Source organism: Idiotropiscis lumnitzeri, chromosome 18 (genome assembly GCF_059441095.1).
Source record: "Idiotropiscis lumnitzeri isolate Australia: NSW breed Sydney's pygmy pipehorse chromosome 18, RoL_Ilum_1.0, whole genome shotgun sequence".
Taxonomy (NCBI): domain Eukaryota; kingdom Metazoa; phylum Chordata; class Actinopteri; order Syngnathiformes; family Syngnathidae; genus Idiotropiscis; species Idiotropiscis lumnitzeri.
The window spans coordinates 13,961,584-13,984,798 of NC_142408.1; the positions used below are offsets into that span (position 1 = coordinate 13,961,584).

The following is a 23,215-nucleotide window of genomic DNA, read 5'->3' on the forward strand; positions in this document are numbered from 1 at the left end:
CGAAATTATATTCTTACCTGGAAGATCTTTTTCTCTCCTTTGTGTTTGATGTACTCTTTAGGAAGAAACTCTTTTAAACTGTGACGGAAAAATATCAACACGAATTAGACAGAGTTTATCTAAACAGAGTTCAATATAAGATAACACTCACTCCAAGAATCCAGGTTTGTGTTTAGACTCGTTGTGGTCACCAAACTGGATCTGACACTGAAAACCAGCAAACTCACAGGCCTTGTCAAAGGAGACTGGATGAGACCCATTTAGAATGTCATCACGGGCCTGTTGACATCAACACAGACGTGTGTACATACGTTAGTTAATCTTTTTGGCAATATCATGTTAATGCATATGAAACTACTTCATCCTTCTTCATTTTCCCTTGTCATGATTGCAAGATTAATTATCCATCTAGTCGCAAAATAGCAAGAAATTAACCTAATTGCCTCATCTTGTAGACTGTAATAATTAGGGCTGTAGGCTCAGTAGGGATTCAAATGTGTCTTGTAATATTGGAGCGTGTTTTGTAACTTGAATGGGGAGGTCAATATTTGTGTCGAGGTACGTGGGGAGTGCACAAGGTTTGTGCACGGAAGTGTATGTGCATTTGTGAGAATAGTTACAGGATCCGTGGTAAGATCCATCCATCCATTATATGTACCTCTTCTCCTCACAAGGGTTGCAGGGAGTGCTGGAGTCTATCCCAGCTATCTTCGGGCAGTAGGCGGGGGTACACCCTGAATTGGTTGCCAGCTGATTGCAGGGCACACAGAGACGAACAACCATCCTCGCTTGCAATTGAGAGTGTCCAATCAACCTGCCATGCATGTTTTTGCAATGTGGAAGGAAACCAGAGTACCCGGAGGAAACCCACACAGGCACGGGGAGATCATGCAAATTCCACACAGAATGGTCGGAGCCGGAATCGAACCCTCGACCTGTGCACTGTGAGGCCATTGTGCTAACCAGTCATCCATGCCGCGTCTAACACTCTCTGGTTCAATAGATAAAGCAATTTTTCAAATAAGTGGATGTGAGACAATGCAAAGCGCTTTGGGCACCGTATGGCATAGATAAGTGCATGCCATTTACCTTTTATATCAAATTGCATTTTTTATTTGTTGGACGATAATACACTAATTGGGGAAAACTGAATAAAGCCGGAAGTAAATCAGTGCCATCAACACAAATACCGAATTGGGATTTTGGATCCTAGTTCGACCGTAATAATAATGAACTTGGCTTAAAGAGTGATAGGAGAGTGCAAATCATGGGATCTAAAAAGTAGACCAACTAATTTATTACAACATTTGTGAAAAAGGTAAGCCGGGATTTTTGCATGGCAACTCTTGGCAACTACGATTTAAGGCCGGATTTGTGATTGGTGTACCTGTACATAGAGAAGGTTGAGCTGTACGGGGTCTCTGGAGTCAACATTCTGATCTGAATAGAAGAACTTTCTCCTCAGCAACAACATTTCTGTCTCTTCGACACCTTGTTCTCTCAAAGTCCGTCCATGGTCCAACCAGTTTACTGTGGAAAACAACTTCAGTCTCATCTAAACTTTTCAACATCAGTAAAATGCAAGTCATTTAAAATGGTAGTAAATGAGAAACATGTATCCATGAATATGGACCATTACTATACATTTCTAGACTCATTAGTCATCACATCAATATTAATTAGATGTTAAAAGCAGCTCAACGTCATACATTCATCATCTGTGTGGAGCTTCTGCTTTAATTTCTCCATCTTCTTGTCATCTCGGAGGAGTGTTTTGTCTCGTTTAAGAGTGCCTGTGATCTCCTCCTTCTTCTCCTCACCAATGTCTCGCACCAGCGAGTACTCGTCATAGTTTGTAATGCCTAAAAATTAAAAAATAAAAAGTTACATCTTAGTGGGATTTTTCACTCAGCTTTTATTTCAAATAGGAATTGTGTAAAATATTTGACCTATTCTGGCACAGATGGTCATGAGCATGTCGCTGACAATCTTGGAATCATCCACCATGACAGTCTTCACAGTGCCATCCAGCATACGGATCTTCAGAGGCCTCTGCTTCTTCTTGTACTCCAGAGTGTCCTGAGAGACAAAATGTTATTCAAATGAAAATATTTGATTAACACTACTGACTATACATTTTTGGAAAATCACCAATATGTAACTGATTCTCTAATTCAGAAAAAGGGAAAAGCTCAGGTATAAATCGACAAAACATCAGGTCTACAAAACCGTAACCGAAGGCAAACGTTTCCCTATTTTTGCTACTTATCTAAATTAGAGACAGGCATAAAAATAGGTTTGCATTATGCTAATTGTTCAATAAATCTGTGCAATTGATTCATCAAGAGCATTTTGAAACAATTGAGACAGAATGAAATGAATGAGCATGAGCAACCAGCAACCAAACTGTAACTAAACAGTATTAATTCAGTTTTAAATTTCAATTTAAGTCCGTAACCCTCTGAGGTGTGAATGTTCGCCCCAAAAAAATGTTTTCTTTTTTTTTTTTTTTGTGAAAAGAAAAGTACAGGCAAATGTCCGGAGAACATTTGTGCCCTTGAACAAACCCTGACGTCATTAATATTGCGTTTGTGAAATATGAATTAAGCAGCAAAATCCACCCGCTTTTATCGAAATCACGGGGTGATCATTTGATGTGGGCATTCCATAAGTACAGACGAAAGGTCAGTTACTTGCTGACATATTTCTGTTTTGATAGCAAAGTGAAGAGTGATGGACCAAGCGCTGATGGAAGCGTCAGACGAATCATCAGTCAGCACTGATGGAAAGTCCGTCACTCCGTCAGTGGTTAAAATAACGATGACGGAGTGATGGACTGAAGGACTCAAGGACTGGTCATCTTAAAAATTTACTGATGAGGCCAGCTTTGGAAAATGATATCACAGTGCCTCAGGCCTCAACCTGCAAATGTAACACGACCAAACCCAGAAACCAGGTGAATCGTGAATGTTTATTTTATCAAAACATGGAATTGTTGTTTGACTTTCGGCTTAGTCTCGTTTTAGTCAGGGGTCACCACAGCGAGGAAAGGGGCCCAATTGGGGTGGTACTCACTGAGCCATCCAGCCGCCCTTATCAAAACATGGAGTAATAACATAATTAAATAGAATAGAAAAAAAAAAGATTATTTTTGCATCCTTATTTAATTCCGCAATCCTCATTGTGCTGTTGCATGTTGTGTACGCACCTTGGCCTCCGGGAGGCAGTAATGCACAATACAGTCACGGAGAAAAACAATATTAGTCGTTTTGAAATAGTAGGCATTTATTTGTGTTATCTGTCTTCATGTGTCCTGCCACAAATCGTCTTCAAATATCCATTGCTTAAAGAGTTGTAAAACTGGAACTATCGATACCAACCGTTAGCATGCGTTTTCCATTATAGTATAGCATGAAGCTAGCAGCAACAATGTTAAGACAAGGTTGTTTGGTTGTGTTAAATAATGTGTAATTCTCTTTACTTTATGTTTAGCTTTACAGTAAATTCCAATTGGGTGTGGTATTAAACAACATAAAGCCTCTTTTTTGATTAATTACTCGCTATTTGCCAAATTGCTGCGTATTGTGAAGTGATCTGCATTGAGTATACTGCCACCATACAGTGCTCGTATCTTGCTCACAAGTCAAAGCAAAAAAGTCGAGTCATTACTATCTCAAGGCACCACTGAGCCAATTACTTAATGAACCGATCGTTAATTTCAAATCTATAGTTGATCAAGGACATTTTGTCAAATATGTAACCAGTATTTTTGCCGGAGTGTTTGATGCTATCACTCCCGAACATTTTTTTTAATTAAATCAAGCATACCTAAAATAATGACTCTGATGTATGTTTATTTGTGATAACTGCCCATTTAGCTGAAATAGCCACTGTAAATGTTTTGAGAGCCCATAAATTAGACCAGTGTAGATAGTGGTGTCTGTCTTCCATTTGAGGAATGACTCACCCCATTCCTCAACATGTAGTAGTCGAGGGCTTTTCCAGCCTCCAGCCAAATGCCTTTTTTTGGGTCTTCATCAGAGAGAAATAGTCCATAGTCATTGGCTGCAAAAAAAAAAAAAAAAAAAAGAATGATGATGATCAATTATGTTTCTGTGTTTGAATTTAGTCCCCTCATTTTGTTTGTAACTGATACATGTACGCCATACAGGATGACACAAACATATGGGTATCAACATTTCAAGAAAGCAAATTCAGATATCTCAATATTTGTATTTCTCAGTGAAAACCAACAAGCTGGTTAGGTCAAGCAATGGAGCACTGCTGTTAATCAGAATCAGATTTATTGGCCAAGTATGTGCGATTTATGCAAATACAAATAGCACATCATGCTCGCCAACTGATGAAACTTTGAACCTAGAGGCTCAGAGTGTTTCACTTATTTCTGACACCAGCTTCTATGGATCAGCATTTGGTGTTATTCCACCGGGACCATTGTTCCGTGGAGTGGGCCAAGGTAGGTAAAACACCTGATGAAACTACAGATTGCAGAGAAAAAGGTGCCAGACCGGCACTGGGCTGCCCCTTTGACAGGAGAGAGAGCTCCTCACCTCTTCACACACGCCTCTCGTTTCTCAGAGTAGAAGACAGAATTAAGTGTCATCTGAGTTTTTCTTTTTTTAGAAAGCTATGCCACAGTAAACAACCTGCGCGACTGTATGGCCTTTTGCATTAAGTGAGAGATCAGCACAGGTTTTCCACCAGACAAGCCATTCATGGACATTTGGCCTATCCCGGGACAACACAGTTAGACAAACTGCTTTAGTTCAAGCCTGTTCTGAGCCCAAACTATGTGAAATAATCTTCCGCCTGCCAATACAGAAGCTTCATTGAAAGGCATGTATTTAAGGTACAGTGGACCCCCGATATTCGCGGGCTACAGGCACCACGACAGCAAAAATCCACAGATAGTTGATAAATGCATTTGGAAAAATGAAAAACAAAAAAAAAATGAATTGGTGAGCATTAAAACAGGGTTATCTAAACCAAAAATAATATTTAAGTAACATATGGGTAATGTTGGTCTTCTGGTCATAGTAACTAAGTATATTATCAAGCAAATCGTCAGGGGTGACAGATCCAAATACAGGCCTGTGTTCTGCTATTGTAATTTTGAACGGGACATACTCAGGCATGCACCAGCTTTCAATGCAACATCAACAGACAGCATAGTGACGCTAAAAATACTTGCCAATGTCACTTCCTTTTATGGTCAATAAGAAAATAAGGGGTCAAAAATACACATAGATGCCTTACAACAACAAAGGCAAGAAACTAATTTGGGTTTATCAGCAAAATGATCACAAACATTGGAGCCTGCTAATTGTCTCTGCTGTAGGGTGTGGCTTCCCGTTGATTGTCATCTTGTAAATAAAGGAAAATGCCAACAACATCTGATCAAAGAACTGCAGTCAATTTCACATTCTGAATTGGTGATTTTGACACTGATGAAATTCGGGTGGCGCATACGTATAGGCCGGTAAGCCAACTGTCGACTAGTCATGGGTTCTCTGTAATCACTCCCAGAGTGTGAGAATGTGTGAACGGTGTGTGTGTGGGGGTGTGTGCGCGCACGGGGAAAGGCAAAAAACTCACGCTGTCCAAGTTGTGCTTCTGTTACTCTCTCCCTGATGATGCGGCAGGCATCATACACCATGGTGGAGGGCTCAAACTGCATGGTCTTGACCACATTGCCCACACCAATCTTTAATGACAAGGCCACCATGATGTCGATTCTGCACCCAACTCACACCTAAATGAGAACAAATGGGAAAAAAAGTCAAACAAATATAGCAGAATGATGAAAAGTGACTTAGCCTTTTGAAACCTTAAATGACATCCCAATGACAATGACAATACCAGCTTCGGATGCAACAACTAATTTTCAAGCAAATAATACCAGTGTACAAAATAATAAACAGTAATGTATCTTAATAGTTACACATACGTTCAAATACATTCCTTTATCATCTTTTATACTGGTTCCTACATAATCCACTACAAGTAAACATCTATATTCACAGTTGGAGTAGCATAATGATCATGATTGCGCAATCATACTTTTACTAAAAATAATATTTGACATATTCATTCCTGTGGACAGTCAGATGAGTGCCCCATCACTACCTGTGTGTCCTAAAGCTACAGATAAGGTCATTACAAAGGTCAGTTTTCAGAAAGCAGTCGAGTTCAGTTCAGCTGTCAAGAGTCTCACAGTAGGAAACTATGCAGATTGAAAGCAGTTCAAATATTTTCACAAAAACAATGTCTTAATTTCAACAGTTTGTCAGAAAAATCCAAGGTTACCTATTACAAGCCAGGTGGTTGTTTGTTATATAAAATAGAAAAAAATATTTTGAATACATTATTGTGGCAAGTTGTCAACCCCTTCTCCTGTTACTTTACAAACGCATCAAGCTGGCTTTAAAATGAGGAACTTTTGTCATATGACTTAGGAACTGGAACACAAGGTACTGCAACTTGAGAGTTTCAGCCACAGAAGCATATACTTAACCATTTAACTATGACAAGTATGTAGAATAAAAATACACTTACTTACTAGATGTTTTAGTATTTAGGTTCAAGGAACAAGGAACTTTATCTTTACTAGTGCACAAGTATTTAATGGTTGACGATTATGCTTTGCAGCATGATGGCCGACTGGTTAGCAAAATGGCCTCACAGTTCAGAGGTTCACGGTTCAATTCCGGCTCCGGCCTTCCTGTGTGGAGTATGCATGTGCCTGCGTCGGTTTTCTCCGGGTTCTCCACCCTCATTCCAAAAACATGCATGGTAGGTTAATTGAAGACTCTAAATTTCCCGAAGTGCGAGTGCGAGCGCAGAAGGTTGTTCGTATTTGTGTGCCCTGCGATTGGCTGGCAACCAGTCGAGGGTGTACCCCGCCTGCTGCAAAAGACAGCTGGGATAGGCTGCAGCACCCCTGCAACCCTCGTGAGGAGAAGCGGAACAGATAATGGATAGATGATTAATTTTGATGTGTTGTATTATTATTTTAAGTTGTTGTTGATGTTTAGTCCATTTCATGGAATTTTTTTATGGCATCATTTTGGGGATTGGGAATCGTTTGCATTGCAATTAAGAAGCAATACAATACAACTGTTTGCTTTTTATTCATGATTTAGACAAATGCGTATTACTGATTTATCAACGTTTGTTTGATTGATTTTAAGGCATATGATGCTGAAGGGTTATTTGAATAGAGGACTAGGAGACAGCAGATAAACAGGCTTCATTTCAGTCTGGGAGTTGCACATTAGCTTCAATGAGTGGCAGCATGGGGACAGCATGGAGCATAAAAAAAATGTGGTATGGGTTGCGATCAGAGTTCACATGGATTGAATGTCACAACACAGACGCCCTGGCACCGTCAGCTTCACATCCTGCTCTCTGTGAATCACTTCCCACTACACTTTCTAAATATTAGTCAGTGTATTCCACCTAACTAATTCCAAATTTCATCTGGGAAATTTCAGTTTCTTCAATTTTTCCTTGAGTATTGTTCGGATTAAAATGTTATGAGTGAAGATGGTGAATGAGGTCAGTACCTGTAAACTGTACTGGCTGCACTGTCAGCTGATAAATTCTGTTTTTCCTCTTCTCCCTAAATGTAAAAAATAGACAAAAGTTGCAATCATTTTGTTTCAGTTGACACAGTTTTTGCAGTGCTTGACTTACAATAAAACAAGTAACATTTTAAAAGCCTCTCGCTGCTGTTTGGTCAGTGAATTCGAGAAGTACTCCTCCTCGCTTACTCATGACATCATTTCCTGTTTTAAAAAGCTCTTCTATGCCATAAAAGGGCATTCCAGCGGTCTACACACCCCCAGCTATGATTCAGCTGGAAGCGGCGTATCCTGTCTGCTGTGTCTTTAAGGACATCTTGAGGAGCTGAGCAAAAGTTCAAGAATAGCTTGAATCTTAAATGTATCCATCGTTTACATTTACTGCAAGAACTTATTGAACCAATTTTATGGTAAAGCATGGCTATTTGTACAGTTTTATTATGTTTTAAGTGTTGTTTTTAAATAAAGAGACAAAGTCTTGAGGTACACAAAATCTAAGCTTACCACAACAGTCAGAATGAAAGAGTAACTGTGAGAGTGACAAGAACATCTGCTGCAGTCACATTATTAATAAATGACAATGAATGCACTTCTTCCAAGGAGACACTCACAATCAATATGACAAAAAACACCAACACAGAATTGTTTGTACCCCTCCGTTATTAAAGAGAAACCCCACTACAAACACAAAATCACTGAAAATTAAACAAGAAAAATAAGACCCTGTTTGTGTGGTTCAACAGAATCATTATAAAAGACAAACTAATGAAACAGGCCTTGACAAACATGATGGTAGTAATAGACGGATATGCTTTTTTTCAGGGCCGATACCGATTATTAGTAGTCGTGGGCGCCGAAAACTATAAAAATATTTTAAGCCGATATTCATTGGTTGAAAAAAAAAGGGGTGAAAGAGCATGTATTATGGTTCAATGAAACAAACATCTCATTTAAGTTAACCACGGCAAATAGTTTTCTATTAGTTGTGAGTTGTAATAGACTGACGTTTATTAATATTTCGACAGTCTGTTGTAGTGCGGGGCGGCACGGTGGCCGACTGGTTAGCACGATGGCCTCACAGTGAGAGACAGCATCGGGCGTGGGTTCAATCCCAGCTCCGGCCATCCTGTGTGGAGTTTTCATGTTCTCCCCGTGCCTGCGTGGGTTTCCTCCGGGTACTCCGGTTTCCTCCCACATTCCAAAAACATGCATGGCAGGCCGATTGAACACTGTAAATTGCCCCTAGGTATGAGTGTGAGTGCGGATGGTTGTTCGTCTCTGTGTGCCCTGCAATTGGCTGGCAACCAGTTCAGGGTGTCCCCCGCCTACTGCCCGAAGATAGCTGGGATAGGCTCCAGCACCCCCCGCGACCCTAGTGAGGAGAAGCGGTACAGATGATGGATGTTGTAGTGCGTGTGACTCAAGGTGAAAAAGCAAACAGGCAGTTTACTGCGGATTGGCTACTACCCACTGCACAAGGAAATAATCAGATGGTGCTATGAGCTGGCAAATATGCTTCTACAGGCACGGCCACGAGAAAGAGAGAAAGAGAAAGAGAGAGAGCGAGAGAGAGAGAGAGAGAGAGAAGTGAGCTGCAACGGGCCATCTTTTAATTGATCGGCCTTGAAAGTTAAAAAAAGGCCGATGCAGATTACAGAAGACAAAATGCCAAATATCGGCCCGATAATCGGCCTGGTCGATAAACAGTATCACTAGATGGTACACCACAAAAAGATTGAAAGTAATTTGACCATATGTGCATGTTATACTAAGGTCCGTCTTCTGATTAACATTTGGGGTGTTTTCAAACGGGTATTAGGTTACGGCCTCTATATACTCCCGCTTCAGCACGGATGACAACTGACGCATCGCATCACGTGACCGACGCGTTGTACTGCGCAGCACGTCTGCAGCATGTCTGCAACACATGCCGCGCACACTTCAGAAAATGTTGCTTCGCGAACGTCGAGGCGCGCATTCTTCTCCTGATTGGTCTGTTATGTCACATGCTGCAATGACGACATCAGGTTTCCCGGCACGTTCCGCCATTTTGAACAAAGAAAACATGCACCAAATAGACGAGCCACTGTGCGAGAAGGTCCGCAAATATATTTTTATAAAGATGGCCAAAAGGCAGCCAACTGCTGGCGTGACATTTCCGCAGCAGTAGGCATGGAATTGTTGGAGTGCCAGCGAAGGTGGAAGGTTTTGAGGGGCAAATTCAAAATCGTCGACTATTTTAAGTCGCTGCGTCGTTTATTTCTATATTTAATTATTTTCCGCTGGGTTTTGCTCTCGAAAATGCCTCACCTCCCGCTGGCTATATGATTGTCTGCAATGCACATGCAAAGTAGTGGTAGTCCGCGTCATGTCAAACAGTATTGTGGGTAATTGAATTTCATGGGTAACCCTGTGTTAGTATTTGCATTATTACAGTGCTCATCCTCCGATATTTCTGATTCAGTCAAAATCCTACAGCTGACTCATTAACTAGCATCTGTAGAACAATTCTGTTGTATCCCTTGCAGCCATGACACTTAGGATATTGTCAGTTACGTGTGCGTTGTGTTTAGCATTAGTACATGTTTGAACATATTAGCTAAGTCCACTGGAACGTACTGATAAAATGTAAGGTAAATGCTAAAAACATAGCATTTTTCCCATAATGCCACGGGATATTAACTTGCACATATACAAGATATGGACTGTAGACATAATAAAACCATAAAAATTACAACTAAATGTTTACTAACTTAATTGTTTAATGTATTGGTATAATGTAGGCCCAATACTAAAAACAAACAACTGTTTTTCTTTTAACTTTAACTTTTGTAACAAAGATTGATAAATGAAAGCTTTTGTCCATTACATCAAGCTTCCTTTGAAGTTCACATTATCCGCAGCTAACGATAGACGCAGTAGTAGAAAAGTAACACAAAAGCATCTTTTCTATTGTTTTTGGGATACACATCGTCTTATCGCCCAGCTCTAACGTGACGTGTGCTGTGTCCGTTACCAGTTTTGCTTTTCAATGTATCAATATGAGGCTCAAAATGAACATTTTGCCGCCCAAACTGCGACGTGAAACCGCTTATTTCAAGCCTTGTAATGCATATATTATTTTTACACATAACAGCGAAGCATATTGCAACTTCAAAGTGTAAATGCATGACAGAAAGATTATTTTGCTTGCTGAGAAAATGTTTGATATCTATTCGCCAAGAATTTAACACACGTATAAATCTGAAAAAAACAAAAACAAAAAACAAACAACACTAAGGGAAAGTTCAACCATATCAGCTTCAGCATGATTACCCCAGCCTCCTCTTTCCTTTGCTACTCTCTACTCAGTCTGTCTTCAAAATATTTATGCTTTTTTTGCTATCTTTATTTCAACAGTGCCAGGTGCCGGTTTATGGTTATAAATAATAATTTCAGGTAGGCCAGTCGTGTGTGTGTGTGGCCGAGATCTTCTACTCGTATTGGGGACGGGGAATTGAAACAAACTGGACTTTAGGTGTCAGTCTTCCCTATGCCTGATATGAATTGTTCAGTTTGAGTGTTCCCTCAAGTCATCCTAATATGACGCTTGGAGAGTCAAAATACCTGCAGAGTGCATCACTGAAATGGAAAACTGAGACAACATGGAACATCCAAATTTCCGCAGAGTCATCATTGTCAGTGTTTAATGGCCTTTTTTGTTGACTTCCTGTGTTTGGTCAGGCTTCCTTCCGTTACATCGGGACAGCTATATTGTCACTTGTCACAATGCAGACCAAATTCTTTGTATCTACATCACTCAGACACATTTCACCCTCTCACATCCAGTCAGGCTGCCTGGACTGTCGGAACTGTCCATCACCATTAGTAAAAGGATATAAATAGGGATAGTATCGTTTCTGCCGGAAGCAAATTTTACTTTCAAAACTGCTCCTCTACACTGATAACCGAGCAATAGTTACTGCAACACCTTTGGGCTTTGTACAAGGTTCAGAAAAAAAATCCTGAACTTGTAGCCAGTAAATGATATAATAACTTGATGTGTACAGCGCACATTTTCAATTTTACTGTAATGTTGATTGTGGTGCTATAATCTGAAAGACACTGTTGTAGTGTTGATCATATTTTAATAATGCACTCGCACTGGGCAAGCCATTGAGCACTCGAGCATGGTGATTTGCAACTTGTGGGTCATGGTTCAAAAGTGGGTCGCAGACAGGTAATAAAAATAATTCCAGGGAGTACTCAGTGGATACCAAGAGGAAACATTTTATGAATGTCACACAATGAGCTACTTTGAACCAAGGTTTATGATTGCATGATCGCATGGCACAAAACTCTCGCTCAATTTGCTGTATTAAAATTTTTGTGCATTACATTAAACTTGTGAACTAAAAGTATTTTTAATAAGATTTTGTGTATATCTTAACTACTTTGTAACAAAGGTTAATGACTGCCTATGACGGATCCTAACTTAGAAATTCATGTTATCTTGTATTTAGTTATGTTTAAAAATATGATGTTCAGGACATATTTTCAATTTTTTTAAACAATACATTTTATTTATTGTTCTTAAGCATAACAAAAGTGGGTCGCAGCTTTGCAACAATCGGAAAACACGTGCCCTGAGTTGACAAATGTTGAGCGCTATTGCTCTCGTACTTTTCACACATTTATTGTAGGGAATTTCAGGAAAATATTCCATACCATGCTCAAGCATGCCACAATTCCCTCACCACAGTACAGAAGGAAGTGGAGGACTTGAGCGTGATAGAGTTGCTTGTATGCAAGTATGTGCACAATGTATGTTATATAATCACCACCAGTTATTCAGACAAAACCTCATGAATCATTTCAGAACAACAATAAACATCCCTCTAGCGATACCTCTTGAGATTCCAATTTCCATTTTGGATTGCCTTACCCAATTACAATTTTGATGGGCCACAGTTTAAAATCTTCCCCATGTTGCATGACAGTCACACTTAAAATAACAATATCACTTTTGGCAGCAATGGAATGGAGTCATGAGACAGGCACAGTTGGTCATCTGCAGGGAGCAGGATTTCTCATATGTCAGAGGGTTGGGTCCCAATAAATACTGCATTGTCAGTGAATGCAATCCTGGAAGGAAAAGAAGGTGAAGGGCCAACTAGTCTTAGTGAAAGTATGCCAGTGTTGGCAGAAGGCAGAAGAGGTGGTGAATCGCTTACCCAAATAGTGTAAATGAGATCATACGAACAGCATCTCTGTTTCACGTCCATCTCTGCATATGTCACGCTCGTATAGACAACCAGGCGGCCTTGTAGTGCTGTAGTACAATCCAATAGCATCCCATGCTAGGACTGGGAAATTGATTTAATTGTTTTTTTGAGTGTCACATGGATTTATTTTTTATTTAGTAAATATTGTTCAAAAAAAAGAGTCTTCAAGCGCTAAAACTAAAAAAAAAAGAAATTCGAATTATACATCGTGTTTTTAAAACCACTACAAAACCTCTGCTAGCTTAATGCTAAAACACAACGCGAACAACCATAGGCAGACAAGCTAACAATTAGCATTTATATGGCGGTATTGTTACTCTTTAAGAAACAGTATTTAGGCTGGAATGAATTAACGCTATGATACATTTATTTCAATGGTGAAAGATGACTTGAGATGCTTGTGTTTTGAGTTACGAGCCTGTACATGAAATTATATGACATTTCAAGGCACCACTGTACAATCTGTGCTCCAATTTATCCAAATGTTATAACACTTCGCCGTGGTTTAGTCTTGTCAAGTCACTGAGTGTGACTTCTAGGGATAATCGAAGATCGGCTGGACTGATTATCAGCGCCGAAATTTAGCATTTTGACGAATATCAGCATCAGCACTTTTAAAAAGCTGACAGCCTAAAATTGATCAATTTAATAATGAACATGTTTTAAAAACATTTCAGCAAAGTTGGAGTTTCATTTTTTTTTTTACAGTTTGACACCAATGTTTTCCCTTTTAATCAAACTGAATACGGGCTCCAAATATGGGTTATGGGCCTCCTTGACTACTAATAATTAGTTTTGGTATCGGCCCTGAAAGAAAAATATCGGTCCATCATTAATCACTTCCAAACCAATTACTTCTGGTAGTGTGCCCTCACAATAACAGTTGCCAGAAGTTCACCAAACATTACAACAGGATGTCATAAACTTAAAATAAAAATAATCATTTGAATAACCATGAATAATCATGATTTTAATTAGGACTAAAATAATTGTGATTAATATTTTTTTCATAATCGAGCAGCCCAAGGTGTCATCATTGAACCCACCTCAACCCAACTGCTCTCTATGTTGATTTTATTTTATGCAGCTGTGTTTACCTTGCTGAGATGCTGATCTTTTCACAGGAGCCTTGTTTGTTGCAGGTAAAATATATTTACCCTTTTATTTAATTACAAATTCTCTACTGTGAAGTGTAATATTGAAAAAAAGAGTTGATGTACATTCACTGTGGGGAATTTTGTTTTCATTTTATTTTGGACAGTGCTGATGAAGCCGAATATCCAGCGCACTGGAATATAATGACAGTTCACAACCACTGAGCAAACAGAAAGCCAGACTGAATCTATAAAAAGAAAAAAAAGAAGGCATATGTTCCGGTGGCGTGAAGAGTTTGAATTTCATTCATCAAAAAAGGCACATAGAAAACTGAATTACAGTATTTACTCTAAACACTAAAACAATGCAGTCTGTTGTAATCTGCAATATTCTAGCAAACTATTATTGTATCTCATACATGTACTATAAATATCCTGAATTACAATTTTTTATTACGTATACAGTTATGGCCAAAGTTTGAATTAAAACATTGTTATTTTGATATTTTTTCAATGAGTTGTTAAAGTCTGTGTGCTCAATTAACTCAAAATTAGGCCACTGACTGGGGACAGCGAAGGGCAGTGTCTTAAGATAAGAAAGAAAAAAATCACTGTTCAAAATGCTTTTTGAACATATTCAAACATTTGAACTTAAAAAATTGCACCCATAAAATATTTCTGAAAATTCAGTAGCCAATGTAGTGTTGTTATGCCTGTTTAAGGTGAAATGTGATTATTTTCAAAATATATATATATATATATATATATATATATATATATATATATATATATAGCTTGACAACAATAATATATAGATATAGATGCACTTCATTAAAATCAAACAGAAAACAATTGTCAGAATAAGTAAATTATGTGTACGCTTTTTTTTTTTTTTTTTTTTTACAGCTTCTCTTTCTTTTTTTAACATTCCATGCCTGCCTGCGGCCGCTGTCAGCCTCCGTCCGCCTCCTGAGAATTGACACAACTTAAGCATAGCTAAACGTCCGAAACATAACCAGTCGGGGTTTGTGTGCGCATTCTTGCTGTTGTCCGCTTCAGCCTGTGTAAGTGGAGAATCGATCGGCACAGTAATTTTGATTTAATGCAGGTGATCACATCAGCTCATGCTTGATGTCAATAAATCCAAACTATTGTGCAGAACGCTTTTACACTTTCACAGCTTGCAATTTGGTGGTGATTGGTCGCCGTTTTATTATTTTAAACTTTCCACAATTAACTACAGGTATATATATATATACATATATATATATATATATATATATATATATATATATATATATATAAATACCTGTAGTTAATTGTGGAAAGTTTAAAATAATATGACTGAGACTCTTTAAATTCCCTCTTTAGGTGACATTGTTTCCCAGTGTGAGAGACATTTACAATGACAACCTTTCTTGCCATGACGTTCTATTGTGCACACATTCTGCGTCAATTATTATGTCAATCTGGGATACATTTCAGTTTAAAGTGAGTTGCAAACTGTAGTTTCATTTCAATCAAAATAGGTACGATTCTTGCTTCAACCAATCGGTGTTTGAGCAACAATTCAACATAGCGGTACGCTGAATGGCCTTAGCCCTGCAGTTTAGAGTGTCATGATATTTGTCCTGTCCCTTTTACCCAGTGTATTCTGCGTCCTCCTTTGTTTTTAGTTATTAGCCATTACAAATTCATAGAAGTAGCAAGAGTCAATCAAGGCTAAATGCATTTGTGTGTTGCCTTGCTGCAGCTAGTATTCTTAGTGTAACGATCATACTTATATACCCACTCCATTATGTTAAGTGGTTTGAAGTAACTTCAGTTATTCTGGTGCGTTTGACAATACCCATAATGCATTTTGATTACATGGTTTTTGTGAAGTCAATTTGTTGTTAGCGCTGCTGGAAATTCACGAAATGATCTTGGGTTTAAAGTGCTTCAACAAAAATATAAACCTCTGACTGGTGCCCAATCAATCACGGGGCAAATATAAGTACTGAAATATTAATTGAGAGTAAAAATCATGTCTGGAAGAAATTGATCCAAAATGGAGTGCGCCAATGAAACCAGCAGAGGTGCTGTTGATTCAGCTTCAACTAGCGTGTGGTCTGAAGAACAAGATGATGTCAGCAATGAAAAGTTGATCTACATCCACAAGAACTCCACTACGGCACAATTATTCCTGCCAGCATTAATCTGCTCAATGCCACATTTCAGAATATTCAGTTTATCCCATCCCCTGAAAAAAAAAGCTCAACATTCAATGAATTAATTGATCGTTAATTTTCCCTTTTGTTGATCTAGGAAATTTTAAATTACATCCCTTGCTGTCTCACACGTGGTTCGAGCTGGTTCATTGTATCATCATGTATCATAACATCTAGTTTACAGGAGTTTGATAACTAACCATTACAGCAAGGTTAAGTCAGATATATTCATAATTTACATCCTCCTGTAAAAATATAAGTAAACTAATAAATAAATAATAGTTGCGTCTTTACGTATAGTCATGGTGGCGCTGCTTCAACTTCAGAATGCTACAGCTCAAATTTTCCTTTAGAAAATATCAGGTGTTTATTGATAAGTAGACCAAACAAACCACGAATAAACATTTTTCAAAATATTACAGATAATCTTCTTTGATATGATCTAGCTGGAGTTATTTTTTTTTAATTCTTTGTGTATCCACGACTGGCTTAGGAATTGGCTCACGTCTTAAACAAATGATTTCTTATGCTTAAGGAGTGGCAGCACGTCTTGACCAAATATGGCTGAGTGAAAACACTACGAGCCAATCTGTGCAGCACATTGGAATGAAAGGCGAGTCTCCTTAACTGGTGTGAATGTGGATCATGACACTACACATTGACAGCAGCCTAAAAGTCATTTTAAGTCGCTATAGGCTGGATTTGTTTATCTGCTGGCCTGGGACTCTGGTTACTTGACCGCATTTAAAAGTGGGACATTCAAAATTGCCTACGGGAATGTGCAGCTCATTTTTAAGAAAATATTTGACCTTCGAACTACACCATTATAAGGATGGCCGAGTGGTCTAAGGCGCCGCGTTCCGGACCCAGTCTCCCCACGAGGCCTGGGTTCGAATCTCGTGGCTGCCAGGATGGCCGAGTGGTCTAAGGCGCCGCGTTCAGGACCCAGTCTCCCCAGGAGGCCTGGGTTCGAATCTCAAATTTCCCCATTGTGGGACTAATAAAGGCATTATTATTTAAACAGGCTCTCTTTGAGGCATTGTTGATACTTGAAGTCACATAACTTGTTATGCTTAAAACTATGTGTAATTATATGCGCTGCATTCTTTCTCTCTCCCAGGCAAAATATTTTTTAACACACTCAAAGCGGTAGGAGGTTATGTGCATGTTAAGTTTCATGCTAATTTGATCTGAAATTACCCCCCAGACCAAATTGTGATGACATCATTGTTTCAGGAAGAAGTGCATCGTGGTTATTTGTGCTTGGGCATATTCCTTGTCAAACAATGATACAACACTATGGTCAAAGGTGAATCTTTATTCTGACATTAAAAGGGACCATAAGTGAAATACACACATGATTAAACCTACAGTAAATAGAAGGGGTTAAGCGTAATACGACAAACCGAAAGTCTGGTAGCAGATGAACATAAGCATTAAAAGTGGGAAAAAAAAAAAAAAAAACAGGCTTCAACCTCAGCAAGCCTCAACTGAATCGAACAAACAATGACTACTTTGTACTGGGAAGCTTCAAATGCCAAAAAGATCTTTTAGAATTTGTAGCACAACTGGAATTTCTTTTGTAGGACGCATCTATGAATTGTAATATATCAATAATTACAACGTTTATGTTTAATGGTTTTACCATACTACTGAAAGGTGATTCCTCAGTGTTGGAATTTCTGTGTCCTGTGTCTGTATGGCACTTCCACAAGAGCTAATTTCCCTGAGCCTTTAAAAGTCACAGTTGTTGGAGTTCCTGACACCAAAGTAAATTTTAAGGCAATTTCTTTGTTGGACATATCACAAACAGAAGCCAGCGTGCCTATCCTTTCATAAGAGGCTGTCATATCTGGTGCACTCTTCATCCTTGAGCATCATTTTATGTTTACTTAAGCACCTCCTTAAATTGAACATTTTGTTCTTGGGTATTGTATCGGGCCAAAGATTTATATTAATGCTTTGTAGGAATTGACTTGTGTGACACTATTTTACACACAAGCTATAGTCAACTTATACAATCAAGCAAACGAAACAGTTAAATATGACACACATTCAACTACTACTAATGCAAACACACACATATATGACGGGGGTTCATGTCCTTATAACATGATCAATTAAATGTACTGAACAATGCAATGCATTCTGGGAACCGAGTGTCTTTACCATCATTGGAAATCTATACAGTACGTCTTTCATTAAAATTATCTGTCATTGTTTTGAGGGAACTTTTATGTATCAAAAGTACCAATGGTATTGTTACTTGGTATCAGTAACAACTCAAGAGTTGAAGACTCGTACCGGTATCGGGTTAAAAAAAGTGGTATAGAACATCTCAAGTAATCTGTGTCATATTTCGAGAAACAGAATCAAACAGTACACCAAGCAGGGATTTCAAGCCATGCTGGTTTGTTACGAATGTCATTGAAATGGCAGCTATGGAATTAATGTTATTACACTCTTGTGCATGCGTGCATGGTGTGTAAGTACTTCCGAAACACACGCACGCGCACACACGCACACACACACCTGCACACACACACACGCACACACACCCACGCACACTCGAGGCACAATTTAAGTTTGCTGTGGGAACCCACCACCAATTGATTTTAGCGAGGCATCCGTATTAATAACGTAACACTTGATCAGTGATGAATCAACCTCAAGTTCTAACAGCTTTGCCAACTGGTTATCACATCCGCCTCACAGTGGTCGACTGGTCGTGGGATCATATCAGGGCTCTGGCTGACCGCTGTGAAGTTTCTATGTTCTGACTGTGCTTGCGGGGTTGGCATTCAAAACAAATAGATGTTAGGTTACTTGAAGACACTGGATCGACCACAGTTTTGAATGCGAGAGTGAATGGTTGTTTGTTTACATGTGGACCGTGATTGGCTGTCGACCAATTCAGGTGTAAGTGACTCTCGCCCGAAGTCAGCGAGGAAAGGCTCAAGCACACCCACGATCCTAATAAGAATGAGCAGTAAAGAAAATGGATGGACATATATTTTACGACAACACTTCATCTATCTATGGCTGAAATAGCAAAGTGTCGACAGTCTATTATTGAAGAGCTTATACAGTATGCACGAGCATAGAGCCTCTCAGGTAGATCTGTACGGATGAAGCTACATGGTTCGGGACGGCCACAAAAAAAAGTTAAGGCACGTTAAGGCAACATTAGTTCGCATTTCCTATAATAGTAGCAGAGGAAGTTAAAAATGCTCATGTTCACATAAGTTGCATGTATGGGAGCATTTTGTCAATTTGGGGTTCAATGAGTGGTCAAATTAATGAGACAGAATTTATTTTCTGCCTCGTGTCCCGACACCGTCATTCAAAGATACATGTCAAGGAAGCAGCGAATATAATTAACGAACACAAAGTCTCCACAAAGGCTAACTTAAAAATAAAGCTTATCAAATAATGCATTGAGTCATTGATGCCAATGCAATAGTCTTAGTAGAATTTTACTTTGTTGGCCTTGCGTAATGGCTAACTTGACTTCAGTTTTAGACATTTCAGCTTGCCTTACAGCAGTTTTTATTGACATTACATAGTTGCCATCAACATCAACACAACCCCATCCCGAAATCATATTCAGTCCATTTGGTATGCTAAGAAAAACGCTCGTTAATTATGCTGTCATTGTATGATAAAGCACAAGTCTCTGCGTTAGTGGCTAGCAGCTAGCTATTAGCATTAGCAACAAGTGCCCGGCTGGCAGTTAAAAAGCTGTTTCCTGGCTTACTTTTTTTTAACTTGTTTTCCAATATTCTGGACCTAGATTACTTTGTAATGCACTCTGCATGATTAAAAGAAGGGAATGTGCCTTAAATTTCACATCTGTTCTTCTGGTATATATTGTACATGTGTTTATGTGTTTTAATTTGTCTTCTAATTTCTAATTTTCTAATTTATATTACATCATATGTAAAGCGGTTTGTTAACAACAAACAGAAAACAGTGGTCACTGGCCAGTGCACTCAAAACGTACTTGTCGAAGTCCGTTAGTTCCAGAATTGGCTACATTTTGCAGTAACTGGACTGAGACTGGTCATATGTTTCAAGCTTGCGCTGCCCTCTTGTCATGAATAATCCGCATTACAGTAGACGAGAGCCGGTTAAAAAGTCGGCCAAGGTGACGGCCATGTTGGCAGGGCGACTATCCCATCAAGAGCAATGCATGTATATGCGTTGCAGCCATGTTAGCAGGGGCAACTGTCCCATAAAAGGCAATGGAATGCAAGGACATTAGCTTAGCATCGCCATAAGCATGCCGCTCTAAATGAGTGTGACATACCTACCTATTCATATCTGTGGCTTTTTTTTCCTTAGAAACTAGTCGTGCATATGTTTCTCCAACATGCTATTTTTGTTACAATACACAGATTTTTTTTTTTGTAACACCCTTATCTATGGCATTTAATCATAACGGAGCGCTAACATTTTGGCTCATGAATACGACCAGTTGCATGCCATTATCCTCCCCCTCAGCACCAACAAGGTACGTTTGGATGAACTTTGAAACTCTTGAAAAGGTTTGACGCTGTATTTTTATATTTATTTACAATAATGTTGTCCTGGACTCTGCATTTTTAGGCTAAGAAAAAAAAGTACTTTGACGTAATAGACAACTGGCTCTACTAAACGAGCCCTTCTCCCAATTGGTCTGTTAAAGGTTCAACTGTAACTAATAATAATAATAATAATAAATTCAATTTGCTAGCACCTATCAAGACCCTCACGGACACTGTACTTCAATAAAACAAATTAAAACCAAACTGCTCAAAATGTAAGATATATCTTTTTTTTTTTTTTTTTTAAAGTCAATAGTTAAAGGTACATGCCCACACATACGTGTAGTAAAGTGCTCTAAAGTTATCCTTTTTTTTTTTTACCACTCTGCTTGTTCCATACTTGCAGGAAGCAAGTAGCAACAAGCCCCTCCACCACGAAGCAGTTGAAAAGAGCATCATCGGCCGTCTCACACTGACACAGTACGCACATAGGCAGATGTGGTTTGGCCAAAGATTGGCTTAAATTTACTGCATAAACTACACAATAAAGTGTGTTAAAACGTAAACCAAAGAAACAATGTCAGCAATTCTATTAATTTAGCCAAGTAAACAAAGTCAGTCTTATCAGAGAATGACTATCTATCCAAAGTGGCCCTTTCTATCCACTTGCATGAAAACGAGCCATCACATCACTACTGCCAAGTCACATAACATGTTAATGTTTTACTGTAGTTATTTTAGGCCACAAATGTATGTTCGTTTGTTTACAGCAGTAGATGTGCAGATCACAGCAAAATAGTACATCGGTGAGCTGCAGCCTAAAATAACTACTGTGCTGATTTTGATAAGTGGAACTATTATATTAATACGGGCCTGCCTGTGAATAAAACAATGAAGAAGGCGCCAAAGTGTGCTTATGCAAGATGCCCATACAGGATTTTGACAAATCTGCCTTTTAGCCCAATGACAATGGTTTACTTATCAAAGTAAAAAGGTATGAACGCAAATTCCTCCACACTTGTCACACCCTCTCAACATAGCGGTGTGAGAATTGACACCCAGAGGCTATATAGCTTTGTCTGAAGCACAACACGCCCCGGGCTTAGCTTCGTTTCAACCCAAATGAAATAATATTAGATCGTATGCGGAACTCCAGCCACCTCAACAAAACGTCTCAAGATTTAAAAAAAAAAATGGAAATACGGAAATGTTCACATTACAACAACGTGAGCTTCCACGACAGGCGCATAAGAAGACACGCTCGTCATCCCTGTACTTGAACTTCAGATGTCTGCTTTTCAATAAAAGACTGCACACGTCATAGTGAGATCTACAGTGGAGTCGAGTCTACAGACCCTCCAGCTACGGTATGAGTATGAAGAGGAAAGGCGCAGTTAGCCTCCACTAGCCATGCAGGAGCACAACACCCCGCTGTGAGCCTACTATGTAGGAATTCAACATCCAAGAATACACACGATTACCTTTTCACTGCAACAAATGCTACTGATACACAATTCCGCGTCACTAACTTTTCATTCCGTTTCCACACCGAGTCCCTGGTGACGTCAAGGACTTCTTGCAAGAACGGTGGAAACTTTTCAAAGTTGAAAACATAAATCCTACCTGAGCGCGCAGTTAACAGTGCCGCCGACAGTGTCCTCGGAATTTCGATGAATCGATTTTGTGATTATTTCAATTAATCCAGGAAACAGGGGAGGTTTGAGCAGGGAGAAAAGGCAGTTTGCGACCTTTTTTTTCTAACTTCCCCTCCCAATCCGCTCAGGGTAGTGGTAGCTGCAAACTCCTCCCTGGATGCAGACTGCATGACTGCAGTGGGGCGGGCGGTGTCGCGTCACGAAGAGTCGATCAACAGGACGATTACTTCTCCCAGATTTGAGGCAAATCTGTGACCGTGGAATAGCAATAGTAAATTAGTGATGACATGAGCAATATCAAAACAAATAATCTAAGAGTTTATGGAACATATGAAGTGTGACGCGAGGATCTTTACTTTTGCGCCATCTGGTGGTATATTGGGGATGTGCTCAGATAACGCTGGATTCAATGACTAGAAAGATGGGTCGTTCCAGAATTGGCAATTGAAATTGGCAATTTAGGCACCAGCATTTTGGAAAAAATAGACAATTTATTTTATGTTGTAAAGAAACTCAGGCGATAAGCTGTTAAAAATAAGAGGAACCTGAAACAAAAAAAACTACAAAAATATACTGCTACAAAAATTAGAATAAATGTGATCTCGCTTTTTCAGCCTCCCGATTTGGAAAAATCAATAACCAATTTTGGGATTTTAGCTGTAATCAATCAATCAACCAATCAATCATCACATTTTCTATCACCAAATTTGAACACGCACACACACACACACTCACGCGCACACACGCTCTCACACACGCACACGCATGCACGTGCGTATGCATAGTAACGTGAAAAACTTGCCCTCTTCTAAAATTCTTATTTTTTTTTATACGGTAGTTCCCCAATTATGTTTAAGGTCAT

The 23,215-nt window shown here is 39.1% G+C and overlaps 1 protein-coding gene across 3 annotated transcripts in view; it reads right to left on the minus strand.

The window, feature by feature from the left end:
* Positions 1 to 23,215, minus strand: part of tln1 (talin 1) — a 79,957-nt gene that overhangs the window by 51,278 nt on the left and 5,464 nt on the right. Inside the window, exons 2-10 of one of the 3 annotated variants that reach the window (XM_088281505.1) lie at positions 22,322 to 22,602; positions 7,587 to 7,642; positions 5,617 to 5,773; positions 3,968 to 4,065; positions 1,950 to 2,079; positions 1,710 to 1,862; positions 1,388 to 1,530; positions 152 to 279; positions 18 to 78 (exon numbers count right to left, since the gene is read on the minus strand). In XM_088281505.1, the coding sequence (XP_088137631.1) occupies positions 18 to 78; positions 152 to 279; positions 1,388 to 1,530; positions 1,710 to 1,862; positions 1,950 to 2,079; positions 3,968 to 4,065; positions 5,617 to 5,746 (843 nt within the window). In that variant the 5' untranslated portion in view covers positions 5,747 to 5,773; positions 7,587 to 7,642; positions 22,322 to 22,602. The remainder of the gene's footprint in view (positions 1 to 17; positions 79 to 151; positions 280 to 1,387; positions 1,531 to 1,709; positions 1,863 to 1,949; positions 2,080 to 3,967; positions 4,066 to 5,616; positions 5,774 to 7,586; positions 7,643 to 22,321; positions 22,603 to 23,215) is intronic. The other 2 variants (XM_088281506.1, XM_088281507.1) reach the window with 2 other exon arrangements.